The following is a 20,715-nucleotide window of genomic DNA, read 5'->3' as shown; positions in this document are numbered from 1 at the left end:
GATAATTCGTGTAAAGTTTCCACAATCCATAATTTATCACTATATGGATGATATCCTATTAGCTGATCCAAAGTTAGATACATTAGAAAGCATGTTTGAAGAAGTAAAAAAAGTTTTGCCTCACTGGGGACTGCAACTTGCTCCTGAAAAAATACAAAGAGGAGATTCTATTAACTACTTAGGATATAAGATAGAGCTACAAAAAATTAGACCCCAAAAGGTACAGCTAAGGAGAGATCGATTGAAGACTCTTAATGATTTTCAAAAGTTATTAGGAAGCATTTCCAACTTACTGGGTATCATGGGAATACCCAAAGATGGACTACGAAATTTAGCTAATACTCTAGAAGGGGACAAAGAATTAAATAGTCCAAGAGAATTATCAGCCGAAGCTGAGAAGGAATTGGCTCTAGTAGAAAAGACAATTCGAGAAGCACATGTGGATCGTGTGGATCCAGAACTTAAATGTATTCTTGTCATATTCCCCTCCAGACATTCCCCAACAGGTATTTTGATGCAGAGGGAAGATATTATATTAGAATGGATATTCCTACCACGTAAACCAAATAAGAAATTAAAGACTTATATAGAAAAGATCTCTGATTTGATTCAAAAAGGTAAACTAAGACTTCGCCAGTTGACAGGAATGGACCCAGCAGAAATTGTAGTACCTTTAACTAATGAAGAAATTTCATCACTATGGAAAGATAATGAATACTGGCAGAGAGCCTGCAGTAACTTTTTGGGAGAGATTAACAACCACTATCCCAAAAGCAAGAGAATAGAATTTATAAAGAAAACCGAATGGGTCCTTCCTCACATTGTACGACAAAAGCCAATTTCTGGAGTCCTCACATTCTATACTGATGCAAATAAATCAGGGAAAGCAGGATATAAATCAGGAGACTTAAGTAAAGTGGTACAAAGTCCATACAGCTCTGTACAAAAGGCAGAACTGTATGCCATTCTTATGGTACTGATGGACTTCACAGAACCCCTCAATATAGTCACTGACTCTCAATATGCAGAGAGAGTTGTTTTACATATTGAAACTGCTGAATTTATTCCTGATAATACAGAATTAACTTCATTATTCATACAATTGCAGGAAATCATCAGAAAAAGGGAACATCCTATATATATAACACATATCAGATCCCATACAGGTCTGCCAGGACCTCTAGCACAAGGTAATGATGAGATTGATCAGTTACTAATAGGTAATGTGCTAGAAGCTTCAGAATTTCATAAGAAATACCATGCAAATAGCAAAGGTTTGAAGAAGGATTTCTCCATCACTTGGCAACAGGCTAAGGATATTGTGAAAAAATGTCCTACTTGTTCCATCTATAACCAACTTCCATTACCTGCAGGGAGCAATCCAAAAGGTATACAAAGAAATGAAATTTGGCAGATGGATGTGTTTCATTTTGCAGAATTTGGAAGATTAAAGTATGTACATCATACCATTGACACCTATTCAGGATTTCAATGGGCAACTCCTATGAGTTCTGAAAAGGCTGATTCTGTGATTACACACCTATTAGAAGTTATGGCCATCATGGGGATACCTGTACAAATTAAGACAGACAATGCTCCAGCATATGTCTCCAATAAAATGAGACAATTCTTTGCTTATTACAATATAAAGCATGTTACAGGTATACCACACAATCCCACAGGCCAAGCAGTCATAGAAAGATCCAATCGAACTTTAAAGGATATGCTAAATAAACAGCAACAGGTAACAATGACTCCTAGAAATAGATTGCATAGTGCTTTATTAACCTTGAATTTTCTCAATGCTGATGAGAAAGGAACAACAGCTGCAGAGAGACATTGGACGACAGACAAAACTCCCGAGCTAAACCAACCGGTTTATTTCAAGGATGTGCTGACCTCAGAATGGAAACCTGGATATGTTCTACGTTGGGGAAGGGGTTTTGCCTTTGTTTCTGCAGGAGAAGAAAAGCTATGGATACCAACAAAATTAATAAAAATTCGATTTGAACAGGAAAAACCCCTTGATGAGGTGAAGTAAAAGATCATCCACCAATGTGACATCTCTACAAGTTGTAAGAAAAATTTAACAATCAAGGTTGGGGTAGGGTTCTGTTTTTGTCTTTCCAGGATAATGGAAATACCCATCTTCCAAAAATCATAAGGCCTTGGATATCCGGATGTTTACAGCAGAAAGAAAGAATCTATTGGTACCAATCTACACACGGTAAAATCTCACTGTCTAACATCTATCTCTCTATCAATATAGAAAAGTTGTGGTCCCAATTCAATTATAAGCCAAGCTGGCTTTGGAGATGGAATTGGCTCACTCCTTCTCTAAACCCAAGCACATTGCTAAAAGAAAAGTTTGAGAGATTCTTCAGTACCATATCAGAAGAGCCCTCTGGTGTAGGACAGAAGGAAACCAATAAAAAGGGACCATTGTCTTCTAGATTCTAATTCTCTCCATGCTTACTCTTGATTTCTCAGAATCCTTTTTTACATGCTATGTCCTCTTTAAATCCAAATCTTCCATTTTGATAACAAATAGGTTTTTCTAATAGCAATCTCAGAAGTCTCCAGAAGGAAGATGGGGCCCCAACAACAACTCTACCCAATCCAGAATGATGCCATGGTAATCATCATCATACTACACTTCTTACCAGAATTTCAGACAATCTTACCCATTACTCTAAGACTTGCTGCAGAACCTACAGTTAGTCTAACTGAAATTTAACTATCTGCGCTTTCTCACAGTACCCAACAGAGATAACATCACCCCCTAAACAGCAGGAAGCAATTCTAAGAAAACGACGCCCCTTCTCCCTTAGGTTTCATAATTCTCAGGGTTATGGATGATGGTTATAGGGTTGGGGGTGGAAGGAAATATTAAACTCAGTACTCCCAAAAAAAAAAAAAAAAAAAAAAAGGAAAAGAAGAAATGGAATGGATACGTATAAGACATTATGGTAGATTATTGTGTATACTAGTAAACAAATTTAGTAAAATAGCAGCCTTAAATAATTTGCACTGTAATTTGCACTGTTATGGATTCTTATATGTTGATACAAATGTAAACTATTTTTATATTCCTGTTTAAGATAATTTGTATATTGATACAAATACAGAACTATACTTGGTATAATGTACATATATTTCTACTCTTATTTGAAATGTTTGTATATTGATACAAATGTAAATTTATATCTGTCATACTTTATGTATGTTCTACTTCTGTTTAGGATATTCGGTATATTGATATATATTTAAGATTATTGTCATATTGCATATCCCACTACATACTCCTACCTCTGTTATAAATATTGATATATATTTAAGATTATTGTCATATTGTATATCACACTATACACTCCTACCTCTGTTATAACATCTTGTGTATTGTCACAACTTTGAAGTCATCGTTCTTTACCATACACTTGCTTATAGACTGTCTACCTTGTTTACGTGAAGCCTTAGTCCTTAGGTTATTTCAGTAGATAAGACTTGTAGATTTATAGTCACCTATGCTTGTTATCTCTATAGTTACGTTAGTCAGGTTATACAGATTTACAGATACATAGGTCAGATGGACAGGTAATCTTCAAACACTTCATAGACCTAGAGAATATGGCATTTAAATAACTTAGAATTCTGTTGATGTGAGACACAATTGCTCCTGGCTGCACCAATTTGATCCCGAGAGAATGTTGGGCTTCTAGACATTTCCATTTGGAAGTTTGTCTTCTTGGCACAAAATGGCCTACTGGGCAAAGAACTGCCCTTGCCTCGACAGCTGACAGTACAAATGCAATGCTATCTTTTCTGGACAAGCGGGTCACAAGGAAAGCGACCACTGTACTCTGCCAAGACAGGGTAAGATGGTCTTTCAGAATTCCTGCTTCTGAAAATGGTCTGTCAGATACTTTAGGCCTGTAGCCAATTTGAATGCACCAACAATGCTGAGAAACATTAGGTGATTGTCCAGGCTGCCAGCTGTCTCGGTCTACTCTCGCAAGATTCCCAAAAGTTGCTTGCATCCATCTACCATTTCTCAGGTACCATTATATTCCTTCTCAGGTCTTTGATGGGATTGAAGACTAGCAGTTATAGTTACAACTTAGTAGATAGAACATATTAAGTATTAGATTCAGGTTCTTTAGGGTAGGACACCTTTTGGAATGATCTTTGTAACATGCCATTTATCTATGCTCTATACTTCTCTGGATTTTAATATGTGTTTCTTGCTTGATATTGTTTGCATTGGAAGTAGTTCCATCTTATCTAGGTCATTATCCCTCATTATTCCTGGACAATATTTGATAACCATTCCTTTGTATATAGTCTTGTATTAGGTTAGAACTTTCTTATTTAGACAAAAAGGGGGAGATGTAGTGGGTAGCCATTCCAGCTTTGTTCTGGAAGTTCCAACCCCCATTGAGACTTCGGCAACTGTCACGCCTACAAGGCGGGGCCAAGGGAGGCGCCTGGGGACCCGAGATCCGGATCGGGGAACGCGCTCTTGGTTCCAGGACGCTGGATGGTGGAGGTAGACAGAGGAGAGCTCCAGAGAACACCGCTGGACTGTGATACACCTTCCCCAGACCCCGCGACCTACCTATCCCTTAATTTGTAAGTTACGCCATTAAATAAATCTCCTTTTAACTACGTGGAGTGACCTTAATAATTTCACCAATAATCCAGTAACTGATTGAAGCAGATGCAGAGATTCACAGCCAAGCATCAGGCTGAGCTCTAGGAGTCCAGTTGAAGAGAGAGAAGGATTCTATGAGCAAAGGGCATCAAAATCATGATGCGGAAACACAGAGACAACAAAACCAAACTAATGGGAACACATAAACTGTGGACCAATAGCTATGGAGCCTGCATGGGACTAGACTAGGCCCTCTGCATAGACGAGACAGTTGTGTAGCTTGACCTGCTTAAGGGGCCCCCTGGCAGTGGGATCAGGATCTGTCCCTGGTGCGTGTGCGGGCTTTTTGGAGTCCAGTGCCTATGATGGGATACCTTACACAACCTTGGTTCAGGGAGAGGGGCTTGGACCTGCCTCAATTAAAGGTTCCAGACTCTACTGACTCTGGAAAAGAGGCCTTGCTTTGGAGGAGGTGGCAATGGGGTTGGAGTTGAGGAGGAAGACTGGGGGACGGGAGGAGAGAGGAGAGGGGGATCTGTGGTTGGTATAAAAAATTAAAAAAAAAAAAGAAGTGTGCCACCACTGCTCTGCCTGGTACTCCATTTTTTGATCCTCTTCTCGAAACCTTTAATAAATAACCCATTGATTTCAATTTGTTCTGGCCACTTACTACTGAACATTGGGGCCATTCACCGGAGCACAGCTAACCTTTCAGGAGTTGCATGCTTAAAGAAAATCTACTCCATTCCTTTAGAAGCCAACAACTGTCGAAGCTCCTCAGTAAGTTGTATGAGCTCATGAGCCCCTTCCTACTCCATGCAAGCATGCTTGTTAGCTTGGTCTTGTGCAGCTCTTACGCAGATAGCTACAGGTTCTGGGAGTTTGCTAATGCAGTGGTCCTGTCATGTCCAGAAGACACTGTTTCCTCTGTTCTTACCCATCCCACAGCCCTTACAGTATGTCTACCTCCTATTACTCCATGGCTCCTGGCCCTTGGAGAGAGAGAGATATTGACACAGATGTCAAATTTGTGGCTAAGTACTCCACAGTCACTTATGCTCTGTACTTTGAGCAGTAGAGTCTGTTTCTGCATTATCCACTGCTGATTACCCAAGAAGCTTCTTAGATGAGGTCAGAGAACTGAACTAGTTTATAGTAAGGAGATATTAATTAAGAAGGCATCTGATGCTATCTCCATTTTGCAAAATAATAGGAGTATGTTCATCACTGGGGCCTGTGAGCTCCCCCCAAATAAGGTCATGACCAAATTTATGGTGCCAGCCATGTCTTTTCTTCTATGAAGCAGGCTTTAAATCTAAGCTCAGAGCAGTTGGTTATTCCCATAACATTCATGCTGCTGTTGTCCTCATTGACTGGTCTTGCCATGCTAGTCACAATTGTAGTTCACTGGGTTACCATCTGGGATGACTGCTGAGGACATTTTTTTCATAGCACCTTCCAGCACTAAGTGTGCTAACTAGCCAGCAAGGAGGAAGTTTCCTACTTAGTTTCACTTGGATATCTCCAAGTCTTATGACCAAAATATGTCCTGTCTTCAGCAGTAGTCTTTCATGTAGCTTTAGGGGTCAACCAGAAGCCTTGGAAACACCCTGCATTGCTTTAGGAATCTGTGTGATACCTCTGAACAATACCACCAGGGACAGTATCCCATACCCAGAGTTTTGCTTTTTTGTCAAGATGTGGGGTCAGGGTGAGCATAATCCCTTATGTATGGTACACTGATGGACCAGCCTGATTCCTTCATAATATCAGAAGCCATTTTTTTGTTAAGTCAGAATAAATTTGTTTCTACTTGCTGCAAAATTCAAGTTTGATCATGCTTTAACCTGTTTGTGGAGTCTAATATGCTCCCCACCCTCTGGAGGCTGACTTACTTGTTGAACCTACCCTGAACTCTACCCTGATAGGAAGTTCTGCCAAGGAATCTTGAAATATTCAACTACATTGCTGCATAACCAAAATTCCTTTGGTAATTCTGCAACCATTGAAAGCCCCCCAGTCTCACAGTTTTGGAAGCTATAATATCCCCCTATGTTTGCTGCCATTTTCTCAAACTTTGCTTTGGGGAGATGCAGAAAATAAAGCTTGCATAATTTGACCAAAGTATTTGGATAATTGTAGCTGGAGTTATCTCCAGTCCCGCCTGGGCTGGCAGCCACTCAGACTCAAATAATCACTCAGAAGCTCATATTAATTAAACTGTTTGGCCATTAGCTCAGGCCTACCACTGTCTAGCTCTTACACTTAAACTCAGCCCATTTCTGTTCATCTATACCTTGCAATGTGGCTTGTGGCTTACCAGTATGTCACATCATGCTTCTCCTCGTGGCAGCTAGCAGCATCTCTCCCTGCCTCAGCCTTCTTCCACCCAGCATTCTCCTCTCTCTTTGTCCTGCCTATCCTATCCTTCCTGCCTGGCTACTGGCCAGTCAGCATTTTATTTATCAATCATAGTAACATATATTTACAGGATATCCCAAGCAGATAGTGGTATCTATACTCATTTGGTGGGTTTAACAATATTTAGATTAAACTATTTCATATGAACATACACATATTTAGTAAGTTCATGAAATTGGTTCTCTTTTTTTATATGAAGGATTTTCAAATCATAGCAAATAGTATATTCACCCAATTAAATAATGTTTAGTTTTCTAGTTTAAGAATGCTCCAAATATTATCTTTTAGCTAATCTTTTTTTAAATATTTTTTATTTGTTATACTATTTTACTGTTTCTTTGTTTAGATAATATAATACTACCATAAAAACTACTCATATAGTCCAACATAACAATGTATATTCCCTTACTTGCTTTTTCATGGCCTCTTTTATGAGTAGTGTGTGTTACAAACCTAATATATATATTAGAATATATATACATTTTTTAAAGATTTATTTGTTTATTATGTATACAGTGTTCTGCCTGCATGTATCCCTGCAAGCCAGAAAAGGGCACCAGATTTAATTACAGATGCTTGTGAGCCACCATGTGTTTGCTGGGAATTAACCTCAGGATCTCTGGGAAAGCAGCCAGTGCTCTTAGCCCCTGAGCCATCTCTCCAGGCCTTTTAGCTATTCTTAAATATACACTAAAATTTAATGTGCATATTTGCATTATTGATGTACTTTATCAAATATATGTTCTTTGAGATGCACAGAAATATTTGAGAATCTGATATGAAGTAGGTGCTATAGAGGAACAACAATTCTCATCACAAATGACAAAAAGAATCCAAAGTTATTAAAACTGAAAACTTGTGTCTCAAACTTCAATCCACCCTCTATTGTTCCCGATTACCATGATTAGAATCCCCCCTACTTCTTTTTCCTTTTTGGTGCACTGGGCATGTGGGGCCAGCTCTCCACTACTGAACCACAGCCTCAGCATACCCTATAGGTCCTCAGTCTACCTCCCTCCCATCTCTCCTGCTGACATTACCATCCTTAATGTAAAGATGGAGTTTTATGAATCTTCCCTCAGCTTTTGGACTTCTCAGTTACATCTTAACTAACTTTGAAAAAAGGCGTGTAAACTTTGGGGTAAGATCAGATTGTATGTTGCTGTATTGCCCAACTAAGGAGTGGGGTGTCTCAGGAGACATTTCTTACTACAGCAGAAAAAAAACTTTCACTTTTCTTGCATCATGAAGTGTTATGTTAAAATCACACTGCATTCCTCTGAACCTTCGGAGGAATATCATCTATGAGCTTACACAATTCATTTGCTATTGGGGACTTGGGGGGTCCAGCCCCTCGATAGTCCCCTCCTAGGGTCTGGGAAGAATCTACAACCAGCTGATAATTAATCTTTGATAAAAAGAAATGAATATGTACATGAAACTCCTTAGTTCATACACTTTATTATTCTGTGATAGTTCTCTCTACACAGCTTCTATTCTGCTCTCATGTCTAGCTCCTTTCTTTCCTGATTTCTCTGTCCCCTCTAGGTTCTATCTTAATTCCTTCATCTAGTTCTGTCCCTTCTAGGTTCTCATCTATCTAGTTCTTTCCCCTATCAGGTCCTCTCCTGTCTCCTTCTCTCTCATCTGGCTCTTCCTCATCTCCCATCTCGTTCCTCTAGTACTATCTTCTAGCCTTTCAATCTAGTTCTTCTCTATCTCAGTTTGTTCCTCTCAAGTTCTTACCCATCTAGTTCTTCCATTCTCTTTTCTCTTCTCCCCTGTGCTCTGGAAGTCCCAGGATATATAGGAAGGGTCCAAGCTAAATTGTGTGAAGCTATTTACTTAATGTCCACCTCACCTAGGTGGTGTCTCTTTGTGGAATTTACCTTAAATCAGGAGACTTGCCTGTGGGCTGCTATCATTGTTAGTCCTAGGAAGTTGGGCGCCCCCCTGGGTGGTGTCTCCTTGTGGAATTTACCTTAAGTCAGGAGACTTGCCTGTGGGTTATTATCACTGTTAGTCCTCGGAAACTGGGCGACCACCTGGGTGGTGTCTCCTTTAGTCCTTGAAAGTGGCTAGGGGAGATATCTGATTCCAGAGAAAGCCTTTCCTGAGGCTGTTCTCCAAATGCCTGGAATGTGTATGTCCAGAGAGTGATCAGTCCACATTGTTAGCCCTTCTTAGGGAAAAATCAATTGGGAAAACTATGAAGGCACACATGATTTTTGTTATGCCCAGATTGGGACCCCAAAGACTTCACCACAGACCTTAGGTACAGAATGCAATAGCATGGTTTATTTCTGTTTGTTTACAAACCGTGACAGGGAAGCTCGATCCAAAGCACTCACTCGTAGTCCTGAGGCCAGGAGGAACTTGCTTTTTCTTTGTGTGCCTAGCTTTTTAAAGGCAAAATCCACAAGCCCTTCAGGGGGTTGGGGGAGTTTTGCACGGGTGCAACTCGGATTGGTTTATTTTTATCTCTGTTCTCTTTTAATTGGGTGAGGGTATGTAACCTTTGAATTTACTGGTTGGTGGTTACAATTTATTACTTTGGGGCAGTCCAGCACAAGTCCCAGGCTTTGTCCTTGAACCACCATGGGGGCTGGCTGGCCAAGCACGTACTGCACATAACTCTAAGTTGGTGAGGGGCCCCAGAAAGTAAACATCTGGCTGAACTTTGAGCAGTCAGGGTACGTGCAGAAAGGGAGCAACTGCAAGGACTGTCTTTTGTTCATGGCCCTCCCAGAAACTGCTTGCTCAAGTCTCAGGAAACTGAAATTGTGGCCTGATCTCTGAGAGAAGACTGAGCAGCCTGTTATGGCATCTGCTTGGTCCTTTCAATTTTCATAACAGAAGACAGCTGATATATAACAAGCCAAGTAACACCAAAAACTCCTTGGGATTTGGCTTCCTCTGGAGGAATTCCCTGATTCCTCCAGATAGTGACTTTGCCATAACCAGCTGAGTTCTTATGATATATTCCTGCGGCCTGCAGCAATTTGCAGTCATTAACTAAGGGCAGGCTTTAGTGACCAGAGAGAGCTGAGTTTTCCTCACTAAGCAGAACTGTTTCCCTACCTGTGCTCCATCTCTGCTCTTTACTTTTACTGCCAGGCAACTTGGCCTTTCCTCACTGTAACATTTCCATAGTTTGTTACTTGTTCACAGTTTGTCTTCAAAACAGAATTGCTGGTGTTTCTGGGTGAGCCTGTGCACACTTTGTTTCTCTGTCTGCTCGGTACTTTCCTGTGGGGTGTCCCTGTCACTTATCTGTATGTTCTGCATGAATCACTGAGATTTTCTTATGTTGAATAGGACTCTAACTGTCCCTGTCCTCAGAAGTCCCACGGGGCTCCATAAAATAAATTCAGACTCTTGTGATGGGATAGATACACTCATTTCTACTGGCCAGTTTCTTCATCTAAATTCCTATGACACTCTGAGTTTGACACAAACATTCTGAAGGAATAAATAGAATCATTCCTGCCAAATATGTAAGGTAAAGAGAAGCAAGCAGACAGGAATATATTTACCTTAGGCAGAGACTTGGCAGGTCTGCAGTGAAGTCCTCCAACATAATCAAAATTTGGTAAGAGAGGGTGAGGAAATTCCAAATCCCAGTAGGTTCGAATGAGCCATATATCTGCCTTTCCCATCAACTCAGTGAGTGTTGTGGGTCTTCCTGAAGAGGAATCAGAACAGAGAAGGTATAACCCATGACATAAGTGTCAGGTGAAGATGAATATGCCAGGAAGTCTTCTGAAAGCACTTCCGATAATGTAGCCAGAGTCGTTTACAAGTGTGTGGCTGGGATAGTGTGTGTGTGTGTGTGTGTGTGTGTGTGTGTGTGTGTGTGTGTGTGTGCAACTTGGGAGAAGACAACACATACATAACAGCTTGGAAATTCATTATTACCAAATATCTAGACATGTCATTGAAGTATAATCAAATTCCATTATCTATAAATCCTGCCTGTTGTGCTGAGGGAAACACTTTTCTTGGAACTCTCCATCCAGTTTGCCCTGTTTAGCTGCTGTGTGCTCCTGATGTGTGCTCCTCTAAGGGAAACTGAGAATTTTTTGCTGTTATGAGAGAGTCTGATGGAGCCCAGGATGGTCCCTATGTAACAAAGTTGACCTTGAACTCCAGATCCTCTTCCTCTAAATCTCCACTGCTGGGATTAGAGGTGTGTACTGCCACACCCAGTGTAAACATTTGTGGATTCTGCTTCAGCACTTCATTTTGAGACAAGCTCTCATGATATCTTCCTGGCTGATCTACAATATAAGTTCTATTATGCATGAGTTCCTTGTCCTGGTACTGCTCTTAAATTATGACGGAATGTATATATAAGTATGTTCGCAAATGTTAAGTGATAACAAGCCTTACAATATGGAAAGAGATGTCTATTCCCTACAATTTTTCATTTAAAAAAGATATCATTTAAAACTCTGTAACTAATAATTTCCATGTCCACATGTGAACATTGTAGGGTTTTTGAAAAATATTTACTTATTTGCATTTGTGTGTGTGTGTGTGTGTGTGTGTGTGTGTGTGTGTGTGTTCAGAGGACATTTGTAGGAAAGCATTTTGTCCTTTTACTCCTTATGTCCGGTGAATGGGTCTAAGGTCGTCAGGTTCTTGATAGCATGTGCCTCTACCTGGTGAGCCATTTGCTAGAACCATTAAAGGTTTAAAAAAGAAGAATTTTAAACACCCAGTGACTGAACATGGATTTTCTAAAATCCTGCATTCATAAATTTGCTGTGTCTGTGACAGAGATGGTGTATTCACAACTGTGAAGAAATTCATTTTGTAAAGTCAGAAATAATTTCAAATTTTAAATAAAATAACTAATTACCTTAGAAGTGATAAGTTCCCCACACTGTGTAGATAACTGTGGTAGAAATATGTGTTAATCCTCAATCTACATGCCTGTCACTCAAGAAGACATTGGATGAGTTTAAAACAATCATTTTAGGGGTCAGCCAGGTGGTCCAATGGATTAAAGCATTTGCTATGCAAGGTGGCAGACATATTTCTGTCCTTTCTTGTGGGATATTTGTACACTGTATGAAAATGTATTGCTGTGATTGATATAATAAAAAATTGAATGCCCAATAGATTGGCAGGAGGTATAGGTGGGAATTTGGGGCATAGAGAGAACTCTGGGAAGAAGAAATGTGGAGTTGCCAGCCAGACATGGAGAGGAAACAGGAGGTGCAAGATGGAAGAGAGGTAACACCACATGGCAGGACGTAGATTAATGTAAATGGGTTGATTTAAGTTATAAGAGCTAATTGAAAGAAGCCTAAGCTAAAGGAAAACTTTCCATAATTAATGCTTACGTGTCTTTACTTGTGAGATGTCAACCAATGAAAAAGCTTCCTATAACCCTTAGAATATGTGTAAAAGTATAAAGAGAGAATAGACTCTACAAATTATCTGCTGAACTTCCTTCACATGTGTGTCTTGACATACAACCTCACAGTCAGTGTACAAATAAATAATGATAACAATGATGATGATTATGATGATGATAAATACCACTGAGGTAGAACTGTTTTAAAAGCTGAGATAAAATAGCTATATACTTCCTTAGAGAAACCCACAAAGCATTGTTTGGTGAGTATGTGCCATTCTGAAGTATCCTGTACAAGTTATAGACAAGGCTTTCCCATTTGACACTGGGATATAGGCTTTTCTACAATGTTTTCAATTTGGCAGATAATTTCACAGACTTTTCACCATATTACTTAGGAGAGATAAATTTTTCTGCTGTCAATCCTGTTGTTTCAAGTTCGCCTTCAATGACCCAGCAAATTGAAAGAGAAATTGAGAGAGCAACAATCCCAATTGAATGGGGAACTTCCCTAATACTTAACTGTAAAGTTGAATCCACCTCTTCTTGTTAAATGTTTGGAGCCAAAAGTCAAAACAACGCACATAGGTTACATTTTGCACTCTCTCTATAAAAGTCATTCTATCACTTAATTCTGATGGAGCAGTAGGTATGTAGGAAGGAGGCAGTGGGAGTCCTTCGCTGTACTTTTCATATGTAGATCCAGGAAAGAAGCAGAGACTATACACAAGTGGTATTTTGAGAATCTCAGCCAGCAGGTCACCACAGGGACAGGAAGGATCTGCTACCATGACATCAAAGCTTGAATTTTGTAGTTTTGTCATGAGTTCCTTGTTAAAAACTACATCTTTGTAGATAGTCTCACAATATTCTGAATGCTTCCAAAGCAATTCTTGCAACATTAAAAAGTATCTCCGAAATGATTGCTTTAGCATCTCATAAATGTATCTACTGATTGATTCCAGGACATGTTCTTCTATACTAGCCATGGAAAAGGATGAAGGGTACATCTCAAACTCAATAGCAGATGTGTCGTCAACCTCATAAGAAGGGGAAGCTGGGGGTATCAGAACAGTCACTTCACGTCCCTTCTTCACAAGCTCATCTAGGATTGTCTTTAAGTTGATCCAATGGCTGAATTCCATTGGCCACACCAGCACCTTCCCACCACTCCCAGATCCAAAGAAGCCACTCAGCTGGAGCAGGAGCAGGGCTGCTGTCATTTTCACAGACATCTTGGCTAAGTTCAGAGCTGCCTTTCAAATGGCAATCACTCAGTTCTTGCAGATATAGACAGAGTAATAATCAACTAGTTAAAGTATAACTTATACCCACCAAAGTCAATATACATGGGATAGTCACAGCTTCTGGATGCCATGTGTAATTCCAGGAGGCAGATGTGAACATGTGAAATGACTCCTGATTCTTAGTGACCTTAAATGGGTAATTTATCTTTGGTATGTTAGATATTTTTTTCTTTTCTTCTCCCATATATTACATCCCAACAGCAGTTTCCCCTTCCTCCACTCCTCCTAGTCCTCCCCCCAACCTCTCCTCTCCCCCAGATACACTCCTCCTCTATTTTCCTTTAAAAGAAAAAGGAGGCCTCTCAGGGATATCCACAAACATGACCTACTAAGTTATAAGACAAGGCACAAACCCTCATATTAAGGCTCAACTAGGCAACCCAGTAGTAGGAAAAAGGTCCCAAGAACAAGCAAAAGAGTTAGAGATACCTCCCATTCCCACTGTTGGGAGTCCCACAAGAATATCAAGCTACATAACCATAAGGTATATGGAGAGGACCTAGCTCAGACACATACAGGGTCATGAGAGAGATCCCACACCTGACACTGCCTGGATGGCCAGGAACTAGAGTCAGGGCAGCCTAGAGACCCAGGATAGAACCAAACATGAGTAGCAAGAAAAAAAACTCCACAAAATTATTCCTAATGATATTCTGTTATATTTATAGATCAGTGCCTAGCCTAAGTGTCATCAGACAGGGCATCATCCAGCAACTGATGGGAGCAGATGCAGAGACACTAGGTGGAGCCAGGGAATCCCACAGAAGAGGGAGAGAAAGGATTGTAGGAGCGAGGGGTAGAGGACACCACAAGAACATGGCCCACAGAATCAACTAAGCAGGGTTCATAGGGGCTCACATAGTGTGAAGTAGTATGCTAGAAATTTTAAAATAGTTTTAGAACAGTAAAAATTATATATATTGACATAAGTCCTGAAATAAAGGCAACACTGCTGAGGCAGAGTTTTTTCTATTACAGTTCAGTGACTTTTTCCCATATGAATGTGTATGACATGGCAATCATGTATCATATCACCCATGGATATTAGATCTATACTCCTGAAATTCATAACATAATCTCTTAATTGTAAACAAACCACTGTAATAAAGTTTAGAGATGTTTGTTATCCCAGATATAACCACAGTCTTTTTACTGAATCAACTTGTAACTTGATTCAGTCTTTTCCAACTTCTTTTCTACTTCTGTATGTTATGGTTTCCTTATTTTGAGCATATCACGTAAGTTATATTATAATATGGGTAGTTTTTTGCATATGGCTTCAATATTTCTGAAGTTTTTGAGGACTCTTCATGTTATAACAAGCATGCAAATTAGTTCTGTGTAGTCATCAAACCCCATTTTGTAATATAAGACCACACTTATTTATTCATTCCTGAACTGATTATTTCTTTGTTGTTCCCTCACATTTGTCCCCTATAAATGTTGATGTTATTTATTGAAAATAATTGTTTTCATACAATATATTCTGATCATAGTTTCCTCTTCCCCATCTCCTCCCAACCTTTCAACTCATCCAACTCCATGCCTTTTTCTCTCTTTAGAATACAAACAGGCAAACAAACAAACCAAAATTAAAAATGAAAAAACAAAGATAAGGCAAAAGAAGTGTGTGTGCTACACACACACAAAAAAAAACCATGAAAATACAAAAGCAACCATAACACACTAGCAAAAAAACCAGTATGATGAAGAGAGCCCAAATAAAGCAATATGAGACATAAACAAAAACAAAAAAACAAAAATTCTCCACAAAAACATCATTGAACTTGTTTAGTGTTGGCCATCTACTACTGAGCATGGAGCCTACCCTTAGTTGTGGTTTATATATCCATAGATATTCTAATGGAGAACAGTAATTTTTTCTTTGAGAGCAGTTTGAATCAGTTGGAGTTAGCTTCGTGACTAGGGATGGGAGCTTATACTCTTCCTTCTCTCCACACTGAGATCCTGTATGGCTTGAACCTGTGCCTGCCCGGTGCTTGGTGCCACAGTCTCTGTAAGTTCATAGCTATAACTTTCCTGTTGTATCTGGGAGGCATAAATTCATTGATGTCTTACAATCTTATCACACTCAGGACTGAGTATTCCAAAGTCTCTCATTCTCTACACATTATCCAAGTTATGGGTCTCTGTATTAGTTCCCATCCACTATAAAGAGAAAGCTTCCCTGATGATGGTTGAGCAAGACACTGATCTATGGATATAGCAAAATGTCATTATATTCCTATGTTCCTTTAGCAGAATTGTAGTATGTGGACTACATACTACAAAGTGGACTATCACTCCAATCAGAGTGGTTGGTTGCTCCCACCACATTTCTGCCACTGTTGCTCTGGTGTATCATGCAGGCAGGTCACCTCTGTAGATTTAAGAGTTGATAGCTGAGCTGGTGGTTGTATTTCTCCTCCAATAGGTTGCAGAGTACCTTTCAGTACCATGAACACTGGACAGTAGAGGGGAAGGCTCTCGGTAGGTGCTAGCTCAACTTCTCCATTTTTCCATGAGTTAAGTGTGGTCTTCAGCAATAGGGCCTTACCATCAGTTCATGGGGAGAAATCAATAGCCTTGGCAATAGTCAGAGTTGTTTGAGGGTTTCCATGGGGCTCCTTTGGCCAACAACTCATTTAGATGTAATCCATTTGTAACACCAGGAGTTTCTCTTTGTGCTGGGAGATGTCTAGCCTCCCTAATTATTTTGTAATTCTACTTATATTTCTTTCATATCTCTATATATTTAAAAAGGCTTCTATAGTAGAAGGTTTCCATACAACCAAATGGCCCTTGGATTTGTAGTAACTGCCTGTATTATATCTCTTATGCTCCACTTCCGATCCTCTTCATCATTCAATCCTGTGTCTTTCTTCCCACTGTCTCTCCATAACTATGTATTGTATTTCTCCTTCTTTGGGAGATCTTCTCATCCCCCAGTCCCTTACTCTGTACCAAACTTCAGGGATTTTACACATTGTAGCATGTCTATTGCAGGCTTAAAAGCTAACAATATAATAATTGTCTTTTTTTTTTTTAAATCTGGGTTACCTCTCTCAACATGATTTTCTAGCTCCATCTAGTTACCTATGAATTTCATAATTTAGTTTTTCTTTTTAGAGGCTGCATAATATTCCATTATGTAAACGCACCACATTTTCATTATCCACTCATCTATTGATGAACGTCTAGGCTGTTTCCAGTTTGGCTATTATGAATAGAGTAGCAACATCATGGATGAGCCAGTGTTTCCTTAATAGGATATAGAATCCTTTGTATATATGTCTAAGAGAGATATATTTGAATCTTGAGGTATATCGCTTTCCATCTTCCTGAGGAACCCACACACCAAGTCCCATAGTTCCTGTACAAGTTTGCATTCTGACTAGCAATGGATGGGTATTCCCCTTTCTTCACATCCTTGTCAGCACGAGCTATAATTTTTTGTTAATCTTGGCCATTCTAACTGGTTTTAGATGAAATCTCAAAGTAGTTTTAATTTCCCTTTCCCCAATGACTAAGGCTATTTAATGCTTCTTTAATTGTTTATCAGGCATTTGTGTTTCATCTTTTTTGAGAATTCTCTGTTTAGTTCTATACCACAGTTTTAAATGGCTATGTGTTTTATTTTCTTTTGTTTTTCTCCTTCTTTGGGGGGGCTGGGTTATAAAGCATGTTTGTATGTATCTATATATCTGTATCTATCTATCTATCTATCTATCTATCAATCATCTATCTATCTATCTATCTATATCTCTGTGTATAATGTCTGATGTAAGTTTGCAATATGAATTTCTTATACTAATATATATTATATAATATATATATATATTTCTTATGCTTTGATATATATATATATAAAGTCACTGTGCAAGCAACTTGGGAGAAAATACCACATCTGGTATTTCACACCTTGGAAATTCATGATTACCAAATATCTAAATATGCCATTGAAGTGAAGAATAATCAATGCCATTATCTATGAATCCCATTGGTCATGCTCAGGGAAACGCTTTTCTTGGAACACCCCATCTAGTTTGCCCTGTTTAGCTGCTGTGTGCTCCTGATGTGTGCTCCTCTGAGGGAACTGAGAATTTTGTGTTGTTTTATTTTTTTTTTGAGATATTTTGATGGACCCCAGGGTGGTCCCTATGTCACTATGTAGCCAAAACTGACCTTGAACTCCAGATCCTTGTCCTCCATGTCTCAACTGCTGGGATTACAGGTGTGTGCTGCCATGCCCAATGTAAACATTTGTGGGAATTTTGTTTCAGGATTTCATTTTGAGACAGGGTCTTACTATATTGCCCTGGCTGACTTCAAAGAGAATTTTCAATTATGCCTGAGTTCCTTGTCTTCATGCTGCTCTTGATTCATGATTGACTGTAATAATTAAGTATGTGTAAGTTTGTTTGCAGATAATAAGGATAGCAAGTCTTAAAATAAGGGAAGAGCAATGTATGGTCATTAGGTATATTTTAATACACTGTAACTAGTAATCATTATTCATACACTTCAGTGTTAAACATTCTAAACACAATTTCAACACCCCTAATAAATAAATATAGTTTCTCCAAAATCCTGATTTCACACATTTTCTGAGCTTGGTACATAAACATTGTATTCACAGCTGTGCAGAAACTTAGTAGGTAAAAATAAGAAAATATTTCAAACTATAAATGAGAAAACTAATTTATATAAATGGAAAACTTCTCAATACTATGTAGATACGTATCTAGAAATGTATATTAGTGCTCAGCCTATATGTGTAAATCATGAAGACATTGAATTTGTTTAAGGCTACTGTTTTACGGGCTAGTGATATGCTTTAGATGGTTAAAGTGTTTACCATGAAAGCACGACATTTTCAGTCCTCATACAAGCCTGAACACCTGAATTCATCCTGAAAATCCAAATAAAGTTGGAGGTAAAAACTCATCAAGGTTTAATCTGATTTCCACATACACAACACAGAGCACTACACCCGTAATAGAAGTCTGCATGTTACTCATAATAATAATAGTAATGGCATCGATATAATGATGATGATGATCATGCCACAACCAAGGTAAACCTACTGTTTTAAAACATGAGGTAAAATGGCCCATGGATGTTATTTCTTAGAGAAATTATCAAAGCTTTGGTTTGTGGTGTATGCCTTCCTGAAGATTCCTGTTCATCTTATAGCCAAGGCTTTGCATTTGGCATTGGGACAAAAGGTTTTCCACAATGCTTTGAATATGACAGAGAATTTCCCAGACATTTTACCATTTTACTTAGGAAAGATAAATCCTTCTGCTGTCAACACTGTTGTTTCAAATTCACATTCAATGACACAGCAAATTTAGAATGCAACAATCCCTATTGAACACACACTTACCTAATACTTCACTGTAAAGCTGATTCCACCTCTTCTCATTAAATGTTTGGAACCAAAAGTCAAAATAAAGCACATAGATTACATTTTGCACCCGCTCCATGAATGTCATTCGATCACTCAATTCTGACATAGCAGGAGGCACATAGGAAGGAGGCAGTGGGAGTCCTCCACTGTACTTTTCATATGTGGATCCAGGAAAGAAGCGGAGACTGTACACAAGTGGTGTCTTGAGAAGCTCAGCCAGCAGGTCACTGCAGGGTATGAAAGGATCTGCTACAATAACATCAAAGCTTGAATTGTGTAGTTTTGTCATGAGTTCCTTGTTAAAAACTGCATCTTTGCAGAGACTTTCAAAATAATCTGAATACTTCCAAACCACTTCTTGCAACATTAAAAAGTATCTCCAAAGTGATTTCTTTGGCATCTCATAAATTTGTTTCCTGATTGACTCCATGAAAAGTTCCTCTACATCAGCCATGGAATATGATGAAGGGTATGTTTCAAACTCGATAGTAGATGTGTTGTCAACCTCATAAGAAAGGGAAGATGAAGGTCTCAGAACAGTCACTTCATGGCCCTTCTTCACAAGTTCTTCTAGCATTACCTTTAAGTTGAGCCAATGGCTGTATTCCATTGGCCACACCAGCACCTTCCCACCACTCCCAGATCCAAAGAAGCCACTCAGCTGTAGTAGGAGCAGGGCTGCTGTCATTTTCACAGACATCTTGATTAAATTCAAAGCTGCCTTTCAAATGGTGATTGCTCAACTCTTGCAGATATAGACAGAGTAATAATCAATTAGTTAAAGTATAACTTGTACCTACCAAAGCAAATACACATGGGATTATAACTGAAGTGATTATTTTAAAAGCGGTTGTGGGGTCTGTGGGGCTGGGCAGGACCAGAGGAAACTTCAGTTACATGGGATAGTCACAGCCTCTGGATATCAAATGCAAAATGGGGGTGGGGTGTCAGATATGAACATGGGAAATGATTTCTGATTCTCAGTGACCTTGAATGTATAATGAACTTGAAGAACAGTAGAAAGTGAGATCTCTCTCTCCTTCTAATATAGGTTCCTTGATAAGAAATTGGAGTAAAGACATAGCTATTGAGTCATATTTTTTTTTATTTTATAGTTAGTGTTTTTTCATGTGAGGTTGGCAACATCAATAATTTACCATACTATTTAATGATTTTAGATATATGACTCAGAGGTCCAGAGTAGATCCTTATAATTATAAACACTGCAATTAAATTTAGAGCTGATTTTATCCTGGATAGAAGCCCCGTTCTTTTAGCCTTTCCATTGGTTTCAGCTGTACCCAATCAGGTAGTCACCATGGCAGGAGCGAATATATTCTAATGAGACACTTCTGCCTCCCCCCTTGACTATCAGACTGTTGAAAAAAATGGACACTAAGAATTTGAACTTTCCTGGTGACCTGCTGGGAGAAGAATTGTCTGATGCCTTGGATGTACTCAAGAAGAATCTGTCCTCCAGGGCCATTTACAGGGTGTGTGTGTGGGATAACATTTCTGAAGAGCCTAGGAGCTAAGGTAATGTTGGGCAAGGGACCAC

General features: G+C 39.1%; 1 protein-coding gene across 3 annotated transcripts in view; it reads right to left on the bottom strand.

Moving 5' to 3' along the window:
• Positions 1-19,857, bottom strand: part of LOC131920726 (UDP-glucuronosyltransferase 2B31-like) — a 32,847-nt gene extending 12,990 nt beyond the window's left edge. The window contains exons 1-2 of one of the 3 annotated variants that reach the window (XM_059275157.1): positions 19,130-19,857; positions 10,609-10,753 (exon numbers count right to left, since the gene is read on the bottom strand). In XM_059275157.1, the coding sequence (XP_059131140.1) occupies positions 10,609-10,753; positions 19,130-19,857 (873 nt within the window). Of the gene's footprint in view, positions 1-10,608; positions 10,758-19,129 lie in introns of all 3 variants that reach the window. The other 2 variants (XM_059275156.1, XM_059275158.1) reach the window with 2 other exon arrangements.
• Positions 19,858-20,715: the final 858 nt, after the last annotated feature.

This window comes from Peromyscus eremicus, chromosome 10 (assembly GCF_949786415.1).
Source record: "Peromyscus eremicus chromosome 10, PerEre_H2_v1, whole genome shotgun sequence".
NCBI lineage: Eukaryota > Metazoa > Chordata > Mammalia > Rodentia > Cricetidae > Peromyscus > Peromyscus eremicus.
Note: the sequence above shows the minus strand (reverse complement) of the source record. Positions and strands in the feature narration are given on the sequence as shown.